Here is a 26,493-nt window from a genome sequence, read left to right as displayed (position 1 = left end):
TTGCAAAATGAAGATAAATGATTGAATATTACTAGAATGTGAGAGTTTTAGCTTACAATTGTGTTTTTCGACCATTTGGTCGAGTCAAAGTTGACTAAAGGTTGAAATTTTTTTTTGTAGTCGGCGTGCGATGCGTCCACTTGGCACCCAACAGACAATTTTAGTCAACGTATGATACGTCCAGTAGGCGTTTAAGGGTTAAGTTCACCTCCAACAAAGGACAAACAAGACAAGTGTTCAGAAACCCACCTATTTTATACTAGTTACCACCCTCGTTAACACACTGTCTCTCCTAATGACTGAGACAGCCGCTCCGGTGTCCCGAAGCAAAACTACTACTCTCGAATCCCCTCCTTTGAGAGAAGAAACTTCATCTTCAGATAGAAACTCCATAAAATTTCCTAGATTTTTTCATAACGTCATTCATACTTGACAAGAGAAGAGCATCGTCTTCTAAACCCAGAAGCTTACCCAACTCAACCAACTCTTTTGTTAACTCACTTATTCTGCTTCTTTCTATATTCTCCCTGGTTCAATTGGTTTCCGTGTTGAAAATACTGGCCAGGTTGCCAACTGTCATGATCCAAGTATCGTTCCAGGTTCTTTCAAACTAAACAATTTTTCAACACCAGCAATTGAAATATGGGAAATGATATAAAAAGAAACTCACACAACACTACAACATATTTATTTGCAGCCTTATTTACAAAGAAAATGAAATGCTGTTTCCCCTTTGCTCTCAATCAACATAACACTAAACAAAACAAATTTAAGCAGTTATAGATAGGGGGAACTGATTGCAAGGTAGAGCAATCTTAATACTTAAATGGTACTTAGATGGTGAGTTGGTGAGTTATCCTTCGTGGCTGGGGTTTCAGCTGAAGAGATGATGCTGGAATGATGACCTCGGGCTTGAAGATGTCACAGAAGGGCGGCTGGGAACTCAGCAGATATTTTGCTGGTACGATGACCACGGGCTCGTAGGCATCACAAAAGAGATGTATTCAGGATGAGGTAGCAAAAGCTGTTTCTCCAAGAATCCGGAGATTGTGCAAATGGAGGGCAGGAAGGGCTGGCGACTCGTCCTTGCTACAGGCAGGAAGAGCTGACTACTTCACCTTGTCACAGGCAGGAAGGGTTTAGCGACTTCTCCTCCACTCAAGCAGGAAGGGCTGACTACTTTTCTTCACTGGTATGTAGGGCTTGCTGCTGCACCTCGTCTTGAACATGGAGGACTTGGGGACTTGTCATCACAAGCAGGAAGGGCTGGCTGCTTCTCTTCGTTTCGGGCAGAACAAGATTTTTATGGAGAAGAGTAAAAGACGTCTGAAGGGGATACTGTACTCCCGTCGGAACCTTGCTTTGTCGGACCTCAGATTGCCCTGTCTGTACCTGTTTCTATCTGTCTTGGGAAGTCTCTTCTGGAAGCTTATATACCAACCGTATGGGTGGAGGTAATGACGACAGACAGTCATTCCTATATAAGGAGTTTTTTTATTTTCTACATAATGATTGGTTCCTTAATAACCACCCCTTTCTGGTCACGCCATAGAAGATCCCAGAACGAATTTTCTGATGCAATGTGGATCAAATATTGTGCCATGTTACAAAGGCATGGCATGAGATACCACGTGGTGTCATTTCCACAAGAAAGGGTTTTCATCGAATCGCTAATTGTCCACGAGGCGTTGACAACAGTAATTGACTGGTGATGACATTTTCGAGCAAACACAGGAAGCAGTCACGTCTTGGAAAATAGATATTTCTTTTTCAGTATATTTCAACATTATTGCATCTACCCATGACAACCTTTTTTCCCAGTGTACCCTGGTATCATCTGGTACTGGAGTCTGATACCACCATTCTGCCTACTTAGCCACTAGTTGCTAAGAGTTTTCAGACATGAATGGTTCAACCGTTTGATTCCCAAAGGGAAGACACTTCATACAGAAAGGGTAAAAAATTTGTTTGTTTATAGTAGACAGTTGCGCCCCATTATACTGTAACAAATATGAAGACGACAATGCCAGTTTTTCTTTTACCTCCCAGCATGACCTAATTTCTGCAGCCTTTAGTCCATAACCCTGCTCAGGATATTTTGCAGTGCTGATCATCATTTACCATACATTAGAGCTGCAATGGATAAATGAATACAATAAACTGTAAGTGCAGGAACCCTCTATGAATTCGTGGTCTTTAATTATTTGCAAATTGATGGGGAAGCCAGAGAAGTCAGCATTGAAGGATACTTTAACATGCTTGGTGAACCAGCACATTTGAAGACTATAAATAAGTTTTAACAAATGAAGGATTCAAGAACTTATTACATCATTAACAGGGGAAGACATGGCAGAGAAACAGAAGAATCAGCACTAGGGACATTAATGTAGTAAAATATATCGGAATGCACAGAATTTTAAGAAGTTTATGAAACGAGGATTGAAGATTATTAACTCCATATCCCCAAATTATATCTTACATTTTCTAGCGAGAAGTCCTTCACTATTTGCTGTGCCGTGCTCACCCAAAACAAATGACCCTTCTGTTGATTCTGGAGATCAGAAGGCTAATGCAGTCCATCACATCCCTGCATTTCACTTCACTTCATAATTGTTGGAACAAGTCAAAAATGTATGGCTCATTGCTCCTTGTAAGGAGACTGTTCATACAGTACTGTACAGTGTTAATTATTATTTGTTGTTAAAAATTTAAAGTATTCTACACAACTTCACTTACAAAGGAAACTTCTTTAATTTTCAGGTTCATCAGCTGAAGCAGGTGGTGGATCAGTGGGAAGTTGGTGACTGTGGTGACCCTCATGTAGCAGCAGCATTACTCAAGTTGTGGTATCGTGAACTTTATGAACCACTCATACCAGATTCTCTTTATCAGTCTGCCATTAATGCTCATGATGAACCATCACAAGCTGTAGCCCTCGTCAACAAGTTGCCAGACATCAACAGACTAGTTCTTTCTTATCTCATCAGGTAAGGAAAAATAACATTTTTTTAAAGTAATGCTGTTAAATTTAATATATAAATGAAAATACCCATTTAAATTTTAAACTTCTGTAAATGTAGTGTAAATGAACTTTCTGTTTTTAATACAGTAATCTTAACTCTTGAACACACTCGAAACAACATTTTGGTATTTTGCACCTAGAAACTTCGCCGATTTCTGTGATTAGATTCAGGCTTCCATAACTCATGATCACCTCGACGTATTGATCTTAAATTTGCATTTTTTAATGAGTTGTCCAGATTGCTGCTGCTAGTGTAATTACACGTTACTGGTTATTGTTTGCTATTACTTTATTTAAATATTGCAAATATACATACAGTATTTAGATGTTTCCACCTTGAATTCATATTCAAGATGGTGCCAAATAGCATTTTAGCAGTGAGTGATACTTATAATTTTTCCCTTACAGATTTTTACAGTATTTTGCCCAGCCTGACATTGTGTCAGCAACAAAGATGGATGCAAGCAATCTGGCCATGGTTATGGCACCTAATTGCCTGCGTTGTACAAGTGATGATCCACGTGTTATTTATGAAAATACACGAAAGGAGATGGCCTTCATAAGAACTCTAATTCAGCATTTAGATACTACATTTATGGAAGGTGTTGTCTGAAGCATGCATCCATTTTATTTTTCATGAAAATTAGATTGGAGGCTTTATGTTAATGTCAATTGCTGTTATATATATATACATATATATATTGTATCAAAAGTATCTCTTTTCTGTGAGAGACAAAGTCAGGACAGTGAGGGACGTATCCTTAGAATATGGTAAGGTTTTGGATACCACATTCTCTTATGGTGCTCAGCTCTGTATGATGTCATAGGCACAGGTTACAGAGTCTTTAGTGGTTCCCAAAATCAAATCCAGTTATTTAAACCAAAGTCAAAAGATCATATTGGAGGAATTCTTCAAGCTTCCAATTATTATTTTGAATAAAAACATAGCTTTATATGTATTACTTTAAAAGATGTGTTGACATCACCAGGTTATAGCAATTTTGGTACTACAGAGATAGAGCTGTGATTTGATGTCCGTTGATTTAAAGCCATAGCATTGGGATACCTGACCTTTCACTGGTCATTTTTATACAAAATTAATCATTCTGTAAACATTCCAGTAGTGAATATCTGATATTGAGTGGAAATTTTACATGTTAATTTTGTCAGGGATATATGATTCAGTACTTTAATCCATGCTCACCTGAACTAAAATCTTGTGAAAGCAACATTCCAGAATGATGGTCACTGTCAAAAAAAAAGTTTAATTGGAATTCTGATATTCAGAATACTGTATTGTATTTTTAGGATTAGGAAAAATAAAAGGACCTTTTAGCTAAACTGGAATTGGGTGTTCTTGTAAATACCAAAGGTTATATCTTTGACAGTGAGGTCGCTCTGAGGAGGATGCCTTAAAAAGAATTTACAATGACATGGTGTTGAGCTACTAACCTGCAACTTCATGAGGCAACACAACCAACTTTTTATTGTTGTAGGATGGAGGAGAAAACGGACATGCCTAATTATCTAGTCTTCAACTTAAAAAAAAAATTTCTTGACCTTTGTGCCAATCTTCAACAAATGAATAACTGATCAAAGCTAGTTTTTTGCATTTGTTACAGGCACACATGCTTTTGTTATAACCCTCTTTGATATAGTTATTTTTATACCATGTTGACAGGAGTTTGTTACAATCTATAGTAACACCTTTTTGCTACAAGTTTCCAGGAAATAATTCTTGCTATCTTTTAAGTGTGAAAGAAGTGCAAGTGGGATATGTATGAGAATAAAACTAACTAGTTGATGGATACTTAAGCCAGAATACTGTGACAGTTAAAAGCCAGAATACCTTGACAGTTTGTCAAACTAGCAAAGGAAAAAACAGACATTTGCCTTTGAAAGGTAGGCCAAGTTTGACTCTCGGCAACTGCGCTGGTTTGTGTGAGTGTGTTCTCAAGTTTCTTTTAAATGCATGTAAACCCAATGTGGATGTTATTATTTAGGCTTTAACATTTAAAAGTTATTCCTTTTATAAGGATTATGTTATATGTGCCTGACTTTCTTGCACAAATTGAATTTTTTGTACAAAAAAAAAGAAATCGGAGATTCATTAAATTTTGTTTAGGCCTTTTTAGCTTATAGTGGCTATGCAGCATAATTTGTTAAAAATTTTCTGTATAATTTATTATGGTTTGAAGCATCATGTACAGATGTCCTTATGTATTATATATTGTATAGTTGTATTTCAAAATGTTATAAGGATTTAAATCATTTGTATTATATGCATATTAAAGACTGTATACTTAATTCACTGTAACTTTCATTGTATGGGGCATCCTAAAATTCAACCATACTTTACAATACAGTATTTTAAAATAGTTATAAATACTGTGACACCATAAGAAATATAAAGATGTTACACTTGAGACCAATTTGTATCCATAATAATGGCTGATCAGTAACTTGCAGAGGAAGGGAGAAAGAATGGAAGAAGTGAGAGAGGCAATCACTCACTCAACCTCCAGTCTTACGACATCCGAATACTTTAGGCGAAGTGCTTTCTTGTCCAAGAACCAGTTCAGAAGCCACCACAGGTCCCAAGGAGAAGAGTCCATGTCCCTTTGGTAATATAAGGTAAAGGTAGTAAGGTTCTGCCCAACACCTGCTGTCATTATCTGTAAACTGAAAAAGTCTCCGAACACCTAGGGATTGGCCAATGCCCCTTGCTTTGTAAGCTCTTGCTTCAGGAAACTGTTAATTGTTCTGCACACAACCTTCTTGTGCCAACTGCTATTACTAAGAAATCCTGACACTCTGGTCTAATAGGTTGGGTTTTCATTAGATAGTGAACAGGGCTCACACTGGCTACAAAAGCATTTCATCCAGCTTTCCACTCACATATTCTCAGAAGTACAAAAATGTTACAGTATTTTCATGATAAAACTAAGTTTCATATATACTTACTAAGTAATTACATAGCTATAGTTTCCACTCGCTTAGCAGCTTAAATTTTTTAAATTTAAGCTGCCCATAGTTTAGTGTGGGTGGCATGCCCTGCCCACCAACAGGACTACTGGAAACGACCCAGCAGAAAACCTCATTCTGTGTATGCCCGTATGTCCATGAGAGGGGAGGAGGGAGGGCTCCAATCCGTAATTACTTGGTAAGTATATATGAAACTTGATTTTATCATGAAAATAACATCTTCATATAAATAACGTACCAAGTAATTACAAAGGTGAATCCACATTGACAGAAGGTGGGATGCATGGACATATTCTACACCAAAACATTAAGTTATGGTAATGACTTTGAAATAGAAAAGTTGCTGGCATTGAAGACAATGCTTGTTGTTTCCTTATTTGGTAAGAGAGCTACTGCAAGTAATTACTGTCTCTGGTTGGTGCTCATCTTAACCTGTAGTGGCGTGGCGGTATAGCCGTGGAGTGCCTCTACTTGGTGGAAGCTTTGCAGCAAAAGATATGTCCAATGGCTAGCAAAGCATCAGTAAGTGCCCTTGCCCTAGGCACAGCACCACAATAAAAACAACCAAACGTTTTCACCTACACTGAAAACACCACAACCCATCCACAGAGACTGGTGGGTACTCCAGGTACACTGTACCCCCTGGCTCCCAAAAATTCGACACCCTACTTTAAGGCAACGAGATAGTAAGAGAAAAGAGAGAGAACTATTCTTCCTCCCCCAATACCATGCCAGCCACTGATAATGGCCCCAAGGTACTGCAATTTTTAATCACTGTTTCAACTTCTTTCAAATACAGGCAGTCCCTGGTTATCAGTGGGCTCGGTTATCAGGGATCCAGTTTTACGGCGCTTGTCTAGTGATGAAAATCGCTGATTTCCTCTTATCGGCGTCGATAATTGGGTACTGGCGCCAATACATACCTAAAAGAGGCGCCAATAACCAAAAATCGGCAATTTTCGGTTATCATCACGCCATCAGAGTGGAACCTCCACCAATAAACGGGGACTGCCTGTAGTGAGACGCGAAGATCGGTTCACACTTCCAGTAGGCCAACTGTAGAATGGATGTGAGTGACATATGTGTCTGAAAGCTAATAAGGAAGACACTGTCCTGACATGATGAGCTTCCAAAGTAAAAGTAGGCAAAATGTCCTCCTGAATCTGAGAGTGTGCCTCAGAAATTAAGTTTCTGATGAAGATGGATAACGCCTTCTCAGTCAGAGGGCAAGACAGGTTCTTGACAGAGCGCCAGAGGTTACTGGATGGTCCTCTGATCTTCTCGGTCCTACTTGGGTAATACCTTACAGCCCTAACAGGACAAAAAAACTCTCTCCTCTTAATGGAGAAAGAATGGGGCCGGGCTTGGAAGGGTCCTCGTCCTTGGCTACAAATCCAAGGGTAAAGAAGCAAACTGCATCTCCTTGTGAAAAAATTTACCCTTTATCGATGTCTTGGAACTCGCTAATATGTTAGCAGTAGCCAAGGCCACAAGGGAGAGTCTTCCGGGTAAGGTTTCTCCGAGAAGAGGAACGAAGAAGTTGGAAAGTGGGACCTGTCAGCCACTTCAACACTACGTCCAGGTTCCAGGAAACTGGATCTTACTTCTCTGCTTAGGCGTATCAAAAGACTTGACGAGGTTGTTAAGATTTGGGATTGATGCAAGATTCAGGACCCCCATGTTTAAACACTGAACTAAACACAGCTCGATACTCCTTAATGGTGGAGGATGAGAGATTCCTAGATCTCCTTGGATAAAGAAGGAAATCTGCAAATTTGGGTCTCACAAGTCTTAGAAGAAGAAACATTAAGTCTGCGGCACCAGTTTTGGAAAATTGCCCACTTAGCCTGGAAGATGCTGCTAGGAAATCGATCCCTTCATCTTGCAATAGCCTCTGCAGCATGTCTTAAAAACTCTTATGCTCTGACAAGCTTCTAGACGGTCTGAAGCCTGTCAGGGCAAAAACAGACAACCCTTTGGTATCTCTTAAAGTGAGGTTGTCTGAGTAGACATGGTTTTTTTAGGGGAAGGAGTCTCGGAGAGTCCACCTACCACTGTAGCAGGTCCCGGAACCATTCTTTCGTGGGCCATCATAATGTTGCGATGAGCCCAAGACTTGTTCAGCACTTCCCTGACCATACTGAAAGGCGGAAAGGTGTACCCCACAAGGACTCCTCAACCTAGAACTGAGGAGTCTAAAAAGAAGTCTAAGTCTGGGCTCAGAGGATGAATGGCTTTCCTTTTGAAATTTTACGTTTCAGACTGCCACCATGCTGGTCCAACTTGATTATCGCGTTTATGGGAAACGCGTAGGTGTCTGGCTGTTTCCCTGTCCCAGTTGGCCTAAAGGAAGAATTGCAAAACTCTCATGAGAAGTTTGCCTAACTTGATGAACATCTTGATGGACAACAGAGTCCCCAATAGGCTCATCCACTGATGGGCTAAGCAAGATGAAGGGGCTAAAAACTGTGGACTGTCTGAAGGCAGCTGGCAATTCTCTTAGCAGACAGAAAAATCTGAAAACTCTGAGAGTTGAGACTCATCCCCAAATAAAGGAACTGTTGTGACGGGGTCAACTAGGATTTCTGAGAGAGATGTACAATATATTCGTGGACTTTTCCTCAAAGGGGATCGAAGAGGCAAGTCGTCCAGATATAGACTAACATTAATGCCTACTAAATGAAGCCATGTGCTAGAGGAGCAAGGACTCGAGTGAACATTTGAGGTGCCGTAGAGGCCGAAGCGAAGAGCCCAAAACTGGAGATTTAGCTGGTGCTGGGTACTTGGGAGCTGCCGCTGGGCGCTTGGGTGGAGCCAGGCACTCCGAGAGGAGACAGGCGTTTAGATGCTGATGTGGGGTGCCTGACAGAATGTCCTGGAAGATGAACCTTAGATACTTCCTGGGGCCCAGAAGGAAGGGAAAGTGGAGGCATGCATCCTGCATATCCAAGGTTATTATCCAATCGACCTGGTGAATGGATGAAAGGACTAACTGGCTTGTCTCCATCTGAACTTCGTCTGCTGGATGAAGAGATCGAGGGCACTTATGCTGAGGACTGGTCTCCAAACTCTGATGGTTTGGGGACCACAAACAGATGGTAGAAGCAGCCCTCGAGTTTATGTCCTCAACTTATTCTACTACTCTCTTTCGAAGGAGAGAGGAGACCTCCTCCAAAAGGGGCGAATGTTCTCCTGAGCCTCCTGAGTAGGCCATCAAAATGATGGGAGGAGGGGCCAAAGGAGAGCTCTCCATGAACGGAATAGTGAAGCTCTCCATTGGAACCTTGACAATCCACTGTTCTGTCCCTCTGATACTTCACTTCTCCCAAAACTCGAGAAGACTGGCTCCCACTTGTGCAAGGAGGACTTCTTCCTCATTTCTGGGGCAAGGACTTGAGCTCCTCTTGATAGTTCTTGTTCCTAGCGGGACCAATCTTGCTGCATGGCATCTGTTGCCCATGCTAGAGGGTCAGGGGCCCCGAGAACAAAAAAGAAGAAGGCAGTGTAGTTCCTAGAGGTGGCAAACAAGTCCAATGTCGGCCTGTCCCATAGTATCGCAGATTCTGATAGACCAGGGGATCTAAGGTCCACTCGGTGGGAAGGACCTACTATTCGACGGCTCGGCTCATCTGTCAGAATATTTAATTTGCCCTGAAAAAATCGAGTGACTAGACTCGCTCAATATGATCTGTCTACAGTAGAAAGTCTCTTGCTGTCTGGCAGAGAAAAAAGAGTGAGAGCTGGCTTGCTTTCGCATGTACGTAAGGACTGTGGTATTGTCTGAAAGGACTGCCACAGCCTTGTTGTGAACTAGGGTCAAGAAGAACTGAAGCCCTAAGTGAATAGCTTTCAGCTCTCTGACGGAGATGAGAAGGTTCTGTTCTTTGGGAGACCACATCCCAGAAACTTCCCTGTCAAGAAGCGGACACTGGATAGGGTCCTAGACTGGACTTGGGCTTACTCCCATGAAAGGGATGTTGTTGGAGAGGAAAGATGTCATAGGAACAAACATGGACAAATCCTTGGGGCATTTGGAAGAATGTGCCAGAAGATCCTAAGTCAACTTCTATTGAAGGTCGGACTTCTGGGTCTGAGTGACTCCTTTAGTGGAATGGGAGCATCAAAAATCTCTCCTTCAAAACCCTCAAAGGGAAAAGAGTCGCAAGTTCAAGAGAGCCATTCCTGAGGGTTTGTCTGCATGAGAAAGGACTCCTAGCCAGTCCGAGGCAAAGACTCCACAAATCATTGCAATCTTCAATCTTCTTGGCTAGTGCCTCACCATCCAGTCCAAGATAATTAAAGTTTTAAACAACTCAAAGAGGTCTTGACAAGATCAAGTTCTGCTGATGAAAAAACAATTTTTGCTGATGAAAACACTGAGCGTTGGGGAGAAGGAGCTTCCCTGGCAGGGAAAGAAACCTCCTATGGATTAAGCGTGAGGGAGGAAAAATGAAGGAAGCCTTACCTTGCTCCCTCTTAGCAGAAAACCAAACTTCAATCTCCTTGAGTGTTTTCCTAGAAGACAAGGAAAGCATCATATGGGGAGCCTAGGTCTGTCATCTGGATGGCTCCTCATCAGGAAGGTAAAGATATGTGATACCAGGGCTAGCAGGAGCCAAAAAAGCATAGGAAAGCTCGGCCACAAATATTGAAGGAGAGCTGCTTAGGCTAGGAGACCCGTGGTCGGAAACAGGCGCTTGGCGCTCCGAGCAGGAGACTGATACTGAAGAGTTGGCACCGGGCGCTTGGGAGCTGGCGCAGGGAGCTTGGCAACTGGCGCCGAGTGCTCAGGAGCTGGCGCCAGGAGCTCAGAAACTGGTGGTGGACACTCACAAGCTGGGGTCAGGCGCTCGTGAAGAGATGGGTGCTTGAACGAAGACCACAGGTGCCTGAGAGGGATCGTTGGGCACTTGGAGCCAAATACTGGCACCCATCAGAAGTACATTTAAGAGAGAAAAAATCCACTGTCCCATTTGCTGCAAGAAGGTTGAGGACTGCACCCGACTCCATAAAGCGCTAACTGGGCAGAAAAGAGCAGCCAGCATCGCCTGCTTGCCCCTTCAATGTACGAGATGAAACTAGAAAGCACTTGCGGTGCTTCCAAGTCTGGGCTGGAGTCTTGAGAGTCGGATGATAACCGACACACATCCACAGAGACACCTTTCCAAAGGCTTTTTGTTGAAGCCTGGAATCGATCAACAGGCTCGAGTGAGGGGGCAACTACTCGTGGGCAAAACCCACCAACACCCCCTGGACCTCTGGTATGACTCCTCCCAGGTTTAGGGGAGTATGACAGGGACCCTCATCTAGGAGAATTGGCAGGACGAGCAGCCACCTCCTCCACTTGCACAGCACTTTCTCCTGTCAAGACACAACAAGTTCAAGTGAGGGGGTAACTACCCGTGGGCCAACCCCCTCGGCCTCCATTAAACTTTTGTTATGTCTTCTCCCTGGTTAAGGGAAGTATGACAGTGACCTTGGTCTAGGAGAACCAACGGGACAAGTAGCCACCTCCTCCATCACTGTATCACTACTAGGTTAAATTCTTGTTAAACCTGGACTCGAGACTGGCAACGGCAAGGGTCGGAAGCAAGGGAGCCAGGCGCAGGAGTAGGTGGATTAAAAGTAGGAGGGCTAGTAGTAGGGGAAAAAGGCAGGAAGGGTGGGAAGAAGGAATAGCAGAGCATCTTATAACCTAGGCTAGGGTAGAATTCTGGGCTAAGGGAAGCTCGTTTCTCGGTTCTAGAGGCCGCTTTCCTTTCTATCACTCTCTAACTTGTCCAGCTGAGATTTGAGTACCCTCTACTCTTGCTAACAATTGCCTCCTACATTTACTGTAAATTGTATGAGAGTCATACGAAGACTGACTAATCTGGTTTGCAACTTTCGCTACAAAAGCAAAAATAGGTGAACTTGAATCAGACATAATAATAGCCAAAGAACTAGAAAAATGATCCTGAAAACTATTGATTGATTATGAAATTTAGGTCTTGAAGACCAAGCGCTGGAACCCATCAAGATTATTCAGTGCCATAATGAAGGTGAAATATATAAATTAATGATATGACTGATAATGAATAAGTGAATGATGACATACTAGTAAAATTCAATGTTAAAATATGAACGTAAAAAAGAAGAATGATATTAGATAGAACGAACAAAAAATAAATTTATAAAAGCTTGAAGGCTACTCAAAAAAGCAATAATACTTCACCGAAATCCAGCCATACAATCGTAAATCAGTAAACAAAAGGTGCAGCAAACCCCGATGTTACTCGAGAGCTGACAGAAACATACAGGCAGTCCCCGGTTAACTGCGGGCTTGGTTAATGACGATCTGGTTTTATGGGGCTTGTCTAGCGACGAAAATCAGCAATTTTTGGCGGCGAAAATCGCCAATTTCCGCTTATCAGCACCGATAACTGGGTATTGGCACCAATACATACCTAACAGAGGCGCCAATAACCGAAAATCGGCACTTTTCGGCGCCGATAAGCCCAAAAATAGCTGAAAAAGTGCCGGAAATCACCGATTTTCAGTTAGTGGCGATTTTCGGTTTCATCATACCCCCCAGAATGGAACCCCCACCAATAACCGAGGACTGCCTGTAATGAGGTTTTCTGCTAAGTCATTTCCAATACTCCTGTTGGTGGGTGGGACTTGTCACCTACACTAAACTATCAAAGCACTACCGCGATTTTTAAAATTTAAACTGCCGAGCGGGTGGAAACTATAGCTATGTAATTACTTGGTATGTTACTTATATGGAACCAAGAATTCTTGAAACTCCTGTCTGAGCTTTTGCAACAAATCAAGAATGTGGTGAAGCAGTCTCCACCCTCAGAGATCCAAACAAGGCTATTGGAACAAGTCTTGTGGGTGTAACCTTGATCTGAGGTATCTCTCAAGGGCTCTATGGCACCCAAGTTAGGTTGAAGAGGACAAGCATTCCATGCTCTTCAGTCGGAAGACCTCGGTCAAGGCCGAGCATTAGGCTTCACTTCAGGGACTGAAAGGGGCTTGTCTTGACAAAGGTGGATGAGTAAAAGAGTGGGTCAAAGGGGAATCTCTGGGCACCCTGACCAGAAGAGCTAGCATATTAGGATACCACTTGGCATGGGGCCAACAAGGAGCTACTAGGGTTATCTGAGACCTGGAGGGACAAACTTGGTAAATTACACTGACAGGAAGAAAGGCAGATATTCAGATGTCACACATGCTGCTGAAAGGAATTTTCCACAGCAGCTCAAGGTCTGGAACAAAAGAGCTACCCTGAAGCTTCCTGTACAACCATCTAGCAAACAGGATGATAACTGATGTTCCTCATCTAGTCTGCTGATTTGTGCAATCTTTTTTTTTTTATGTTTGCATACGTCATAAAAATGGGAAGAAATTAGATTTGAATGAAATCTATATCAGTCATCAGAAAGCAAAAGAGTTAAGTAGATTATGAAGATGATGTACAACATCAGTTAGATGAGGTACAAACTTTGACATATGATTTAACATAGCTAGAAAGCAACTACTGTAAGTCTGAAAGCATCTGAGGAGTTGGAGAGTTGGAAATAGCTTTCATCTTCTCTGGGTCGGAGAGCAGCCCATCCTTAGTAATGACATGACCCATGAAAGTGATGCTATCTGCCCAAAGGGTAAACTTATCCTCATTCAACTGAGTACCTTGTTCTTGGCATCTCTCAGGGAATGATTCAAGATGTCTGTCATAATCCTAATGAGTTTTGTTAAGAATAATGATGTCATTTGCAATTCCTACAATGCCAGGTAGTTTAGCAAAGGCCTAAAGAATGAATTTCCAGAAAATTTCAGGGGGCATTTTAAATTCAAAAGGGACCTGCAGCCACCTGTATCTACCAACATAGTCTGAAAAGTAGTCAGCAGACTAGAGGGTCATCAAGTACAACATGCGAATAACCTTAAGCTAGATCAACCTTAGAAAAGACTCCTGTTTGCTCTAATTCAAGAACTGGTAATGTAAAGTGTTCTCTTAAAAGGCCTTTGTTAAGTTCTTTAGTATCAAAACAAATTCTCAAGTTACCATCTCTATCTGCTGCAATTACCAACAGGTTGACCCAGAGTGTAGGTCATTCTACAGAAGCAATCACTCCAAGGCTGACTGATTAACATGTCTAGTTCAGATTTAAGTTTGGGGTGCAAAGAAACTGGCACACAACAAGCAGACAAAATGACTGTTTGTATGTTATCTTTAACATTCAAATGCTATAATCTTCAACATTAACATTACATACTCTTTCAAAATTATAATTCATACATTAAAAAGAACCAATTGTTCACTCACTTTCAAGCCTACTAAAGGGGTAAATTTTTCTTCAAAAACAATAAATTCTACAGAATACTTCTTTTTTGTTTTCTGGTTAACAATGTTCACTCTACAAACACCTTGTTTGGGTTTATTCCATGTTGTCAGTCCTTTGTTTTCTGAACATTCTTGGCATATCTTACAGGCAAAGGGTTCACACTACAACCAGTACCAATTTGGAAAGTTAACCTTTTACCATTTACAAGCATACAACATTCAACATCTTTTGTATTACTAACAGTATCAGTACAATTTACCTATTCACCTCCAGAAGAGTATTAATCATCAATCTGATTTACAGATTTACTTTGGCTTCTAGCAACAAATTTAAAATTTTTCCTCTCATAGTTGTTAGGACATTTACATGTAAAATGATTATGCTGGCCACATTTATCACACTTCTTTTCATGAGCATGACATTCATCTTTCCATAAAATATGTTTCTGACCACAAAATTTAGATTCTCTTGTATTAACATTTGATACAATAATTTGCTAAAACCTTGAGAGTTTAAAGTGACGCTTTTTGATAGCCTACTTTATGTACAGAAAACATTGTCAGGATGAAGTACCTAATTCTTTAAAGAAGCATTTTCAGCTGCTTTGCATATATCTATGTATTTTTCTAGAGTGAGGTTTCTAACCTTAAGTAATTCTGTTTGAACACTACAATCCCTTATGCCCAAAGTGATACTACAGTATCTCTAATTATGGAGTTAACATACTGTAATTATTACAGCAGCCACAAGTTTTAGCCAGAGTTCTCAGATCTGAAAGAAATCTGTCAAACAACTCTCCTTCCTCTAGGCAGCTCTTGTTGGAACGGAATCTTTCATGTCTCATTTCTTCCACCAACCATAAATTCTTCAAAATTTTCAGTGATTTACAGAACAGTTCCAGATTCATCACTAGTAACAAACACGAAACCATTGTACTCTCCGAGCAAAAATCAGCATGGAGGCACAAGAGAGCAACCTGCACTTCATTTGGTTGGGTATCTAAATGGGAGAGAATGACAAAAGTCATCCAATGCTGCTTAAAAGTCTTCCAATTTTCTAAAACGTTTTGAGTCTATACTAATTTCTGAGGGGGCTTGATGCATGGCACAACCCTAATATCAGTAGCATTACTGTCATCAGTCAACATTATGTAGCTTTTACTGTAAGGTTAGCTTAAGGTCTGGAAACACACTATAAGCAGCAACAACTTAACCTAACAAGAAGAGCAGGTAAGTTAGCTTGTGGTATGTTGCCTACAAAAATTTTTCAAAATTCAAATACTATATTCAGAGTGTACTTGCAAGCCTAAAGTAAGCTAAGGTAATACTGGATCACATGTAGTCCTCATACACGCACATGTCACAAGGCACCACGTTTGGGAAGAGAATAGCCTCAGCTGAAAGTGACATACAGTCAGAAGTTTTACTGCATCTGATGTATTCAGTAGCACTTAAAACTTGTGTACTGCATCTATAGGCATTATAGATTAATTCTTGTCTGATGCCATCATGCTGCATGGCCTAGAGCGGTTTACATTAAACAGGTTACTTGAGGTTCAAGAGGAGGGCTTGAGATAAACAAGGCTGACGTAGCAAGCTTCCGTTATTACCAAACAAGAGAATAAATATAGGGAACTGGTGCAAAGATGATCTTTCAATCTATGTACAGTTTTCACTTAATGATGATGCTGGAATTTGGTTATAGTTCCATGAATCTGACTATATAGAGTTCACTGGGAAGGTTTTGATCCTCACCAACTCCAAATGCATACCCAGATACCTTTTCTGTTGTTTAGGAAAGTGGCTGTATTTTTTTCAGTTTACCACATTGCTTAATCTTTTGCAAAGGTTCACAATGCAATCCTTATCCTGAATCAAATGTTGTTCTGACATGGCTAGGACTGACCAATTGTAGAGATACAGCTGTAGACAAATACAGTACATCTTGAATGGGCCCAAGCTGTAATGATATCTTGTGAATATGTTTAAAAGATTATGCTGTTGCCACTGTATTTGCAGCTTGGCACACTTACTTGACGTATTATAAATGGAACGCCCCTCTTGAAGGATAACAATAAACACTGGAAAGCTTGAACCATGTTTACCTAAACCTGCATATATTACATGGTGTCAGTTGTCAAGAACTGCAGAGGGAAACTAATGTGCTACAACTGATGTCCAGGAGGTAGAGTAATTTTTTTTCCCTGAGATTGAAGTTGGAATCGGCTTGTACATGGTGATACTGTTGCCGGAATTGCTGCCACTGCTGGACGAGGTTATGTAGGCTGGCCAAGCCTGAACCACTTGACTGCTGATTCGCCACATAGCAACTGACTTTGCTTAACGAGATGACTTCCCAAGGACAATTTCCAGGGCCATTGGATTTATCTGGCAATAAAGTTGTCAACTGGAGGAGGTACCTGAAGATATCCAGATTTATCTGGTATGCTCGGAGAAAAAAGAAAAGCAAGACAGTGTGAAAATCACTCTCCTTTTGAACTGTGGAAGTAGGAGCTTAGTGGACATTTTTAATACAGTATCCTTTGAGAATGAGAAGAAATGTTATAAGACTGTGGCTAAGAAGTTAGGTGCTTACTTTGAGCCTAAGCAGTACATTACTTATGAAAGGTACTGTACATGTCTTTTACTTGAGTTCAGAAAGTAGATGAAAATATTGATGAGTATGTTACTGACTTGAAGATTAAAGCTAAAAATTGTAATTTTGGAGATTTGTATGAGGAAATGATCATAGACAAGGCTATTTGTGAAATAACTAGTGAGCAGGTTCGTGGCAGGCTACTAAGACATGGTGATGTATCATTGGATAAAGTTCTTGAGATATGCTGGTCTCATGAAGCATGTGAAAGGCAACTGAAAGATCTAAATAGTATTACTAAGAGTAATGATACGTCAATTAATGCTGTAAATTCTAGGCCTGAGTGTAAGAAAGGTAATTCTGTTTTAGGTGAATGTAAGTACTGTATTGTGGTTATATACATATACAGTACAATATTTGGAAAAAGTAACTGTCCAGCAGCTAATAAGCATTGTGCTAAGTGTGGATCTCTAGGACATTTTAGAAAAAGGTGTCCAAATAAGGGTAGTGGAGCTAAGCACAAAGGTAAGCAAATAAAATGTGCTCAGCATAGGCCACGCAGTTGTGATGAAAATCCAGAGACTTCAGACGAGGATCACGAAAAGTTCGTTGGCCACCTTCACATTATGAAAATTAAGAAACCATGTACGCAGCCTAACGGAGGAACAGAAATGTGTTTCTAGTGATGATGTGATGTCTCTATAGTTACAAGGTGAGAAATAAGATTTCAAATGGATACTGAAGCAGAAGTGTGTCGCCAAAGAACATCCTAGATAAATTAAAAGTTAAGCCAGAGTTAAGGCCTACTCGAGAGTATTAGGTTTTTGAATGAGATACTGTATAGCAGGATTGTTCCTTAACACATAAGCCTAAGCCTAATAGTGAAGCTGAATCTCTGGTATTGAATTATCTTGATTTTTTGAGGGCCTGGGGTGCCTTGATGGTGAGGTTAGGTTTAAAATTGACAAGACTGTAAGTCCTGTAGCTCATCCTCCTTGTAAGATCCTAGTTGCTTTAAGAGAATGGCTAAGGGATGAATTGAACAACATGAAAATAAATTGAGTGATAGTTAGGGAAACAAGACCCAGTGACTGGGTCAATAGCGTTGTAGTTGTGGAAAAAGGTACTAAACTGAGCATTTGCTTAGACCCATGTGATCTTAACAAAGCACTAAAAAGACAGCGCTATCCACTGCCTACTACAGAGGAAGTATCCACAAGATTATCAGGTTCTAAAGTGTTTTCAGTATTAGATGCAACTAAGGGATTCTGGCAGTTGAAAGTAGATGAGGAATACTCAAAGCTGTTAACATTCAATACATGTTTTGGTAGGTATAGGTACATTCATTTACCTTTTGGTGTCAGCCCTGCCCCTGAAATCTATCAAAGGAAAATACAGGAGATTTTTATAATACTGAAGGGGTTGAAATTGTGATGGATGATATTCTTGTACATGGTCGTTCGGAATCTGAGCATGATGCTAGATTAGAACAGGTGTTGCAGAGGTGTAGAGAGAAGAATCTCAAACTGAATCCTAAAAAGATTAAGCTTAAGACTCAAAAGGTCAAGTATATTAGTAAAATTCTAACATAAAAAGGTCTGCAACCAAACCCTAAGAAAGTAGACTCCATTGTTAATCTTCCTACCCTAGTTGGCAAACAGGAGTTACAGAGCTTCTTGGGAATGGTAAATTACTTAGGTAAGTTTATTCCAAACATGTTAAGAGTTAAATGAACCTCTCCATAGATTGCTTGAAAGGGATGTTGAATTCAAATGGGACTTTACACAACAAAACTGTTTAGGGCCTTATAAGATTTGATTATCTAAGTACCAGTGTTGAAGTTTTATGCTGTGAATAAACCTGTAGTACTGTCTGTTGATGCATCTAGTTTTGCTGTTGGTGCATGTTTATTTCAGGATGACAACCTGTAGCTTATGTTGTTAAGTCTATGTCAAAGAGTCAGATAAACTATGCACAAATAGAGAAAGAGTTATTGCCCATCATTTTTGGTTTTGAGAGGTTTCATTCATATTTGTATGGCAGAGATAACATTATTGTAGAAACTGAACTGATCATAAGCCTTTAGAGGCCATGTTTGAGAAGCCTCTCTCTTCTGCCGCCATGAGGCTTCAGAGAATGCTCTTAAGACTACAAAAGTATGATTTTAATAAGTATATAAGAGGTAGTGAAATACATCTAGCAGGTACCTTAAACAGAATAAAATCATCTGAGGAATATTCTGATAAAGGAAAAGAATTCTATGTTATAAGTAGAATAAAATGGTCTGAGAAATATCCTGGTAAAGGAAAATAATTCCATGTTGACAGTATTGTAGCAGGTAGTTTGGTGCATGACAGCTTAGAGGAACTTAAAGAAATCAGCGAGAAGGACTGTTTTACAACTAATTAGAGTTTACTAGGAATGGTTGGTCCCACCATAAAAAGGATGCCCCCATGGACATACATGCATTTAGGTAATTTAGAAATGAAATTAGTGTTAATAACAATTTATTGTTTAAACTGGACAGAGTTATAATTCCTAGGGAATTATGAGCAAAAGTGCTGAAAGAGCTACACAAGTCACATCAAGGTTTGGAAAAGTCACTCAGGTTAGCCAGAGATCTGGTGTTTTGGCCTGGTATGACAGCTCAGATCAAGGATATGATTGCTTCCTGTGAAACATGTAATGCTTTTCAAAGGCAACAGACTAAAGAGCCACTCATTCCTCATGAAATTCCTGAATTACCCTGTACTAAGCTGGGTGCCAGTCTGTTTGAGTGGAATGGCAAATCATACCTTATACTTGTTGATTATTACAGTAAATACTTTGAGTTTAACTTACTGGAAAACACACTGTGTAAGACAGTGATTGCATATTGTAAGTCTCAGTTTGCCCGCCATGGCACACCTATGATAATCCATAGTGATGATAGCCCCCAGTTTATAGCCAGGGAGTTCAAGGAATTTTGCAAATCTTATGGTATAAGGCATACGACATCCTTCCCTAGTTATCCCCGTAGTAATGGTCTTGCAGAGCAAAGTATTCAGACATTGAAAAAGTTACTTGACAAGGCAAATAAAGATGGTCTTGCAGAACGAAGTATTCAGACAGCAGAACAAAGTATTCAGACACTGAAAAAGTTACTTAACAAGGCAAATAAAGATGGCAGTGACCCTCACCTAGTGTGTTGCATTACAGAGTAATAGGGAATGTTAGTCCTGCTCAATTACTTTTAAGGAGAAGGACTTGTACAACACTCCCAACTGTTCCAAAACTCTTAACCCCTGAAGCTCAAGATCCAGTACGTATTTCAGAAATGCTAAAGAATAATCAGGAGGTGCAAAAGAATCGCTATGATAAGAATGCAAGGGATCTTCCTGAGTTAGAGGAAGGAAGTGTAGTTAGAATGAAGAATACATATAATGAAAGTGAGTGGAAAAAAGCTGTAGTAGGGGTATCAAGGTCTTATGTAGTTCAAGATGGATCTGGTCAAATGTATATGAGAAATCGTCAACAGTTAGTCAAAACTCCTGACAGAATGGAACCTCTGGTTAAAAGTAATTTGCTTGTTGATGATGATATTCATGCATTTGAAGGTGCGCTAAATGAGCAAGAAACATGTTCTCAATGAGGGTTCCCATATTTCAGACTACTGCACCTATTGTTAAAGAACAGAAAAATGTCTCAAGTGGTAATACCACACAGATCAGAACATTGAGTGGAAGAGTTGTATGGAGACCTGAAAGACTGGATCTGTAGAGATTAATGGTGTACTGTACTGTACAGACTTGAGTTTATTTGTTAGTACAGGGTTTCAATATAGTATGTAATGAACAGAGTTTATTTTGTAAGAGTTGTCCTGAATGGAATTACAATACGAATGCTGGAATATGATTTTAATACAGTATACTGTTCTGTAAAGATCTGAATTTGTGTGATTTGTCTGGTATTGCAGCCTTTGCTTCAATACCTAAAGCTAGAAGTACAAGTGTCAGACATTATGAAAAGTAAAAAAAAAATAAGTAAAAAAAAAAACAGAATAAAGTCGTAGATCCAATGATCAGGCCTCGCCTATCACAAACTAATAAAAGTTATAAGGCTTGCAAAGAAATACTTCACCAATTGACGAAGAAATAACAAGCAGGAAAGTACGAATTCCAAAATCAAGCTGCAGCCAACCACGGTACTTCAACCATCAGCTGGCAGAAACAAATTGAGCTCTTTTGCTGAGCTGTTCCTCTCTTTCCCCCCGAAAGTGGGCGGGACACATCACCTACCCCAAGACATATGAGTGCAACCCGCTAATTTCAAATTTTTAAGCTACTGATAAGTGAAACTAATAGCTATGTAATTATTGGATAAGTTATTTATACAAAAGTTGTAATTATAGCATGGAAAGTATGAAAAAATGAATAACGAAGTAACATCACATTTATCTATAAAGCTACAGTAAAAAAACAAGTACAGTACTGTAAACATATATGTTACATATGCATAAAAATCTATCTCAGAGAGAGAGAGAGAGAGAGAGAGAGAGAGAGAGAGAGAGAGAGAGAGAGAGAGAGAGAGAGAGAGAGAGAGAGAGAGACTCTTCAGCCAGGTGCTAACCCTTTTTTTTTATGATGACAGTTACACCTTCATCCCTCCCCCTAAGTCGGAGACCGGAAAAGATCAGGGACTGAACTAAAATCTTATTAATTCACTATATTTTCTTTAATAAACTGATATTTTGCTGTGTTTACATTAACATTAATACAGTACATGTATTTGAAAATTAGTAAAATCACAACTTTTAAAAGTAAATTGCATTTTTCCTAACTATACAAACCTGAGGTCCTTTACATTAGGAATTATTTACGACAAAGCTGGACACAGCCATTAAACTCTTGAACAAGGTAGTTAGACAGTAACTACCGGCAGATAGGCGGGAATACCTGCCTCCCCGGATGTAAACATTCCAGTTTGTCTTTCAGCCCAGGTACATCAGGAAGACTCACTGTTTGGAGGGAGGAATCTGAGTGAGTCTCTTGAACTGACTGGAGTTCTGCACACCTGGGCTACTCCTCCTAGTCGAAAGAGCAAGGAGGAGTACCGTGCCTCTGATATATTCATCAGAGTGTAAGAACTGCGAGATCAAATGTGAATGAGGAATCGTAACTCATACGAAATAGGCTGGGAAGAATCTAAGAGCCGGAGGCAGTAAGGAAAACCTGAAACAGGGTTTCCTTATTGCCAGAGTCTCCTTCCTCCCATTGCTAGAGGAAGGAGCAGAATTGCTTCTATGATTCTAGAAGAAAAATAGAACAGATGCTCGATGTGTAGTCTATCCACATCAGACGCCAGATCCAGCAAGTGTTGGTTTGAGCCCTATTCTCATCCCGAAGAAAGAGAAGGAGGAGGAGAGGCCAGTCACTCTTGGGATTCTTCTCACTTCCAGAACCAACACCTTAGGTGAGATGCTACCAGTCCTCTTGAAGGAGCTGGGTAATTATTTATTATTAAAGTAGTTTAACCAGTCCACTTAGCTGACTTTCAGCTCTCATAGGGCTGGCCCGAAGGATTTGATTAAAATACTAGGTCAAGGCCTGAAGTCAAACGCTAGGACCCAATAGCTCATCCGATACAAAGATGAATGAATTAAAATGAAATTAAAAACTGCACATAGGAACATCCTCTCATACAATAAATACATTTACTCAGACTTCCTTACATACATACTAAAACGGTATATTAAAATTTAGAATATAAATTAAACAAAATTTTTAAAATTTCTCTCTTTTTTGTAAAATTCAAATGTTAAAAGGGTTTTCATGCTTTTATTATTTACTTATTTTTACATTTTGTTAATTAAATTGCAGTTCTTCAAGAACATCAAAATTGGAATGCTTGAAAATGTGAAAGATTCTGACAAAATTTCTTTCACTGATCTATTTCCAAAAGTAGACATTCGTTGTCGGTCATACTTTGGACATTCACATAACACGTCTGACCGTTATTACTACCCTGCACTCTGAGCACTCGGGAGCCGGGCCACGTGGGCTGCTCATTAAGTGCCCAAGTGTCTGACGAGTATGGCCTATTCTGAAGCGTGTTAAAATTACTTGTGCGTGTCTCTCTCTGATATGATGAACTCCATTTTTTAACATTAGGTTTTATTTCTTTCAGTTCATTACTTTCAGGTTCTTCATCCCATATATATTGCCATTTATTTATGATACCCATTTTTATGTGAGTTGCATAATCAGTAACAGGGATATTCGCATTTGATCTTGTCATGTGAGTTGCTGCTTTAGCTGCTTTGTCTGCATCTTCATTTCCTTTGATCCCTACATGCGCAGGGATCCAACATATTTCTACATTTTTTTCCATTATTATATAATTTACGGAGATATAATTTAATTTGTTGTACTATATTATTATTTGATTTGTAACTTTGAATAGCTTCTATAGCGCTTCTTGAATCACTGAAAATCACAAAATTATTGAATGATGATTCTTTAATTATTTTTATAGCTGATGCAATTCCATACAATTCTGCTGTAAATACAGAAGCATTATTAGGCAGGGAGAACTGATAAGTTTTGTCTTGGGACACTGCAGCATATCCTACTCCGTGTTCTGATTTAGATCCATCCGTATATATTGCGTAATGTGAACCTTTACGGTTTATATGCTCTATTGTATGCTGTCTATGGTGTTCTGTTGTATATGAGTTACTTTTTGATAAATACTTGAGGTGTGTGCAAATTCTCATTTTATTCATTGTCCAGGGAGGAGGTGATTTTACTATTACAGGCACTTGTATATTTATATTCAGCGACTCAAACAATCTTCTAGCTCTAATTGGGAAAGGTGGTGGATGGTTGTTTATAAATACATCTCTTAATTCAAATAATCTTTTGGTTGGAGAATCACTAGTTTGAATTCTTAAAGCACTTTTCATTGTTACTAGCTCTCTATGGAGAGACAAAGGCAGTTCACCACATTCAACTTGTAACGATGATTTTGGCGATGATCTAAAGGCTCCTGAGCATATTCTAAGGCCTTCATTGTGAACAGGGTCTAACATTTTCAGAACTGCGTCAGATGCCGAGCCATATGCTTCGCTTCCATAATCAATGATGGACTGAACTGTTGCTTTATACACCACAGTAAGGGTATGTCTATCGGCTCCCAAAGTAGTGTTCGATAGTTTTCTAATTAGATTTGATGCTCTTTTACTTTTAGATTTACATATGTAATGTGGGCTCTCCAGTTCAAGTGGGTATCAAATACTAATCCCAAAAATTTTGCTGTTTGGCCAATTGGTATACTATGGTTTCTGATTTTTAAATCTATTTCTTCACCTTGTTTCCACTTTTTATTTTTATAAAAAATGATTGCTCGAGTTTTATCTATGGAAAATTTAACGCCTACAGATAAAGCCCATTCATCTATTTTTACTATGCTTTTATTAACGATTCGTTCTACGTTTTATTCGGGATGCTGAATAATATATGGCAAACTCATCCATGTACAGGTTACTTTTAATGCCAATAGGTAGATTTTTATTGATATCATTAATTGCTAAAGTAAACAGTGTGCCACTCAGGACGCTTCCCTGTGGAACACCACTTTCAAGAGGAAATGTTCTAGACTGAACATCATCAATTCTCACCTGAAAACTGCGATTTGTCAAAAAGTTTTGTATAAACCTACGTAAATGTCCACAGATGTTGTTTTGTAAAGTTTTTAATATAGCATACCTCCATGTAGTATCATATGCTTTTTCAATGTCAAAAAAGACAGCTACAGTAATTTGTTTTTGTTCAAAACCGCTACATATATGGTTTTCTAAGTTACAGAGAGAATCCAATGTGGATCTGTTACACTGTGACCCAAACTGAGTAGGAGTTAAAATTTTATTTTCTCGAATGTGCCATGTTAGTCGAGCATTTACCATTTTCTCTAACAATTTGCATAAGCAGCTTGTTAAAGAAATTGGTCTGTAATTATTTACATTACTGGGATCTTTTCCAGGTTTGGGGATAGGAATTATTATAGCTTTACGCCATTCATCTGGAAATAAATTTCGAAGCCATAAATGATTATAAAACTCTAATAAGTATGACTTTGCCAAAGGTGCTACGTGGCAGATCATCTCAAAACAAATATTGTCACCTCCAGGAGCAGATTTACTGCTGTTCGAGAGAGCATATTCCATCTCTGACATACTAAATTTTCTATTATAATATATATCTTCTATATATTGTTTCAAAATTTGTTATTAATTCTATTTTATTTTTCTTTGTGCAGAAGTGTTCATCTAAATTCTTATCACTACTTACATTTGCTAAATTTTCTCCCATTATATTACTTATTTCTTTTGGATCAAGTGTTCTTTTCCCATCTTTTAATATGGCATGTCTAGGTGGTTTGACATGGGTACCATTTATTTTCCTGAATTTTTCCCATATTTTTTCTATGGGAGTATTATTAGACAGATCTGTTACGTATTTCCCCCATGAAATGATTCTTCCTTGAATTACTTCTTTTTTAAATTTTGCAGATATTTTGTTGTATACAGGTTTTAATGTATCAATTTCTAGTACTAATACAGTCATTTTTTGTAAAGTTCTTTCTAATATCAGTAATTTTTTATTCATTTTATTGAACTTTCTATTCAAATTATCTAATCGTCTCCCTATTAAATGTTTTATATTTGTTAATTCTGTTAACTCATCAGACCACCAGGGAACTTTGTGTTTTGTTGGATGGGGTTTTGACTTTGGTATTGCTTTATCAGCAGCATTTTTAACGAAATCAACAAGAAATTTATTAGTTTCATTATGGTTTTTTAAATATTCAAACTGTGGGATATTTCTAGTGTGCATTTCATATCGCTCCCAATCTGTTTTATAAATGTTATAGTGAGGGACATGTTTTGCAGGATTATTTTGCAATAAGGAAATGAATATTGGGAAATGATCACTGGTGTGCAAGTCATCAACTGTATTCCAATCCAATCTGTCAACTATGCTTGTTGTACATAAAGTTAAGTCTACTGAGGAAAATGTTCCATGTGCTTTTAAAAAATATGTACTAATTTCGTCATCATTTATACAGCACATGTCGTTTGAATCCATGAACTCTTCTATTTTACTACCTGTTCTATTTGAGTTTGTACAATGACAGTCCCATATTGGGTTGTGAGCGTTAAAATCACCTACTATTAATGTAGGTTCCTTGGCATTGTTAAGTAAATCTTTAAGTTTATCAATGTCGTAACTTTTATTAGGTTGGTTATATAAGTTATAAATTATGTAATTATCATTTTTTATCTGTATTTTAATACTTGATATTTGCAAGTCAGTAAAATTTACAGCTACTCTGTCATAACATACTTTGTTATGTACATATATAGCAGTACCTAAATTTCCTCCTCCTTCTCTAGAAGCAGTACCTAAATTTCCTTCTTCTTCTCTAGATGTAGATACTAAGGTATATTTACCTATTTTTTATATTGTTTTGTTGACATGTTGTAAACATATTATCATTGGTTCATATTCCTTTAGTAAT

General features: G+C 39.1%; 1 protein-coding gene and 1 long non-coding RNA gene across 30 annotated transcripts in view; one reads left to right on the top strand and one right to left on the bottom strand.

The window, feature by feature from the left end:
- The window catches only part of RhoGAP93B (MyTH4 and RhoGAP_KIAA1688 domain-containing protein RhoGAP93B), a 617,058-nt gene extending 611,729 nt beyond the window's left edge, over positions 1–5,329 (top strand). For all 29 annotated transcript variants that reach the window (XM_067127509.1, XM_067127537.1, XM_067127533.1 and 26 more), the window contains 2 exons: positions 2,761–2,987; positions 3,431–5,329. In XM_067127509.1, the coding sequence (XP_066983610.1) occupies positions 2,761–2,987; positions 3,431–3,635 (432 nt within the window). In that variant the 3' untranslated portion in view covers positions 3,636–5,329. The remainder of the gene's footprint in view (positions 1–2,760; positions 2,988–3,430) is intronic.
- LOC136852620 (uncharacterized) overlaps positions 1–26,493 on the bottom strand; it is a 79,255-nt gene that overhangs the window by 8,336 nt on the left and 44,426 nt on the right. The gene's annotated exons all lie outside the window — the stretch shown is intronic.

The sequence above is a fragment of the Macrobrachium rosenbergii genome, chromosome 25, assembly GCF_040412425.1.
Source record: "Macrobrachium rosenbergii isolate ZJJX-2024 chromosome 25, ASM4041242v1, whole genome shotgun sequence".
NCBI classification, from domain to species: Eukaryota; Metazoa; Arthropoda; class Malacostraca; order Decapoda; family Palaemonidae; genus Macrobrachium; species Macrobrachium rosenbergii.
Note: the sequence above shows the minus strand (reverse complement) of the source record. Positions and strands in the feature narration are given on the sequence as shown.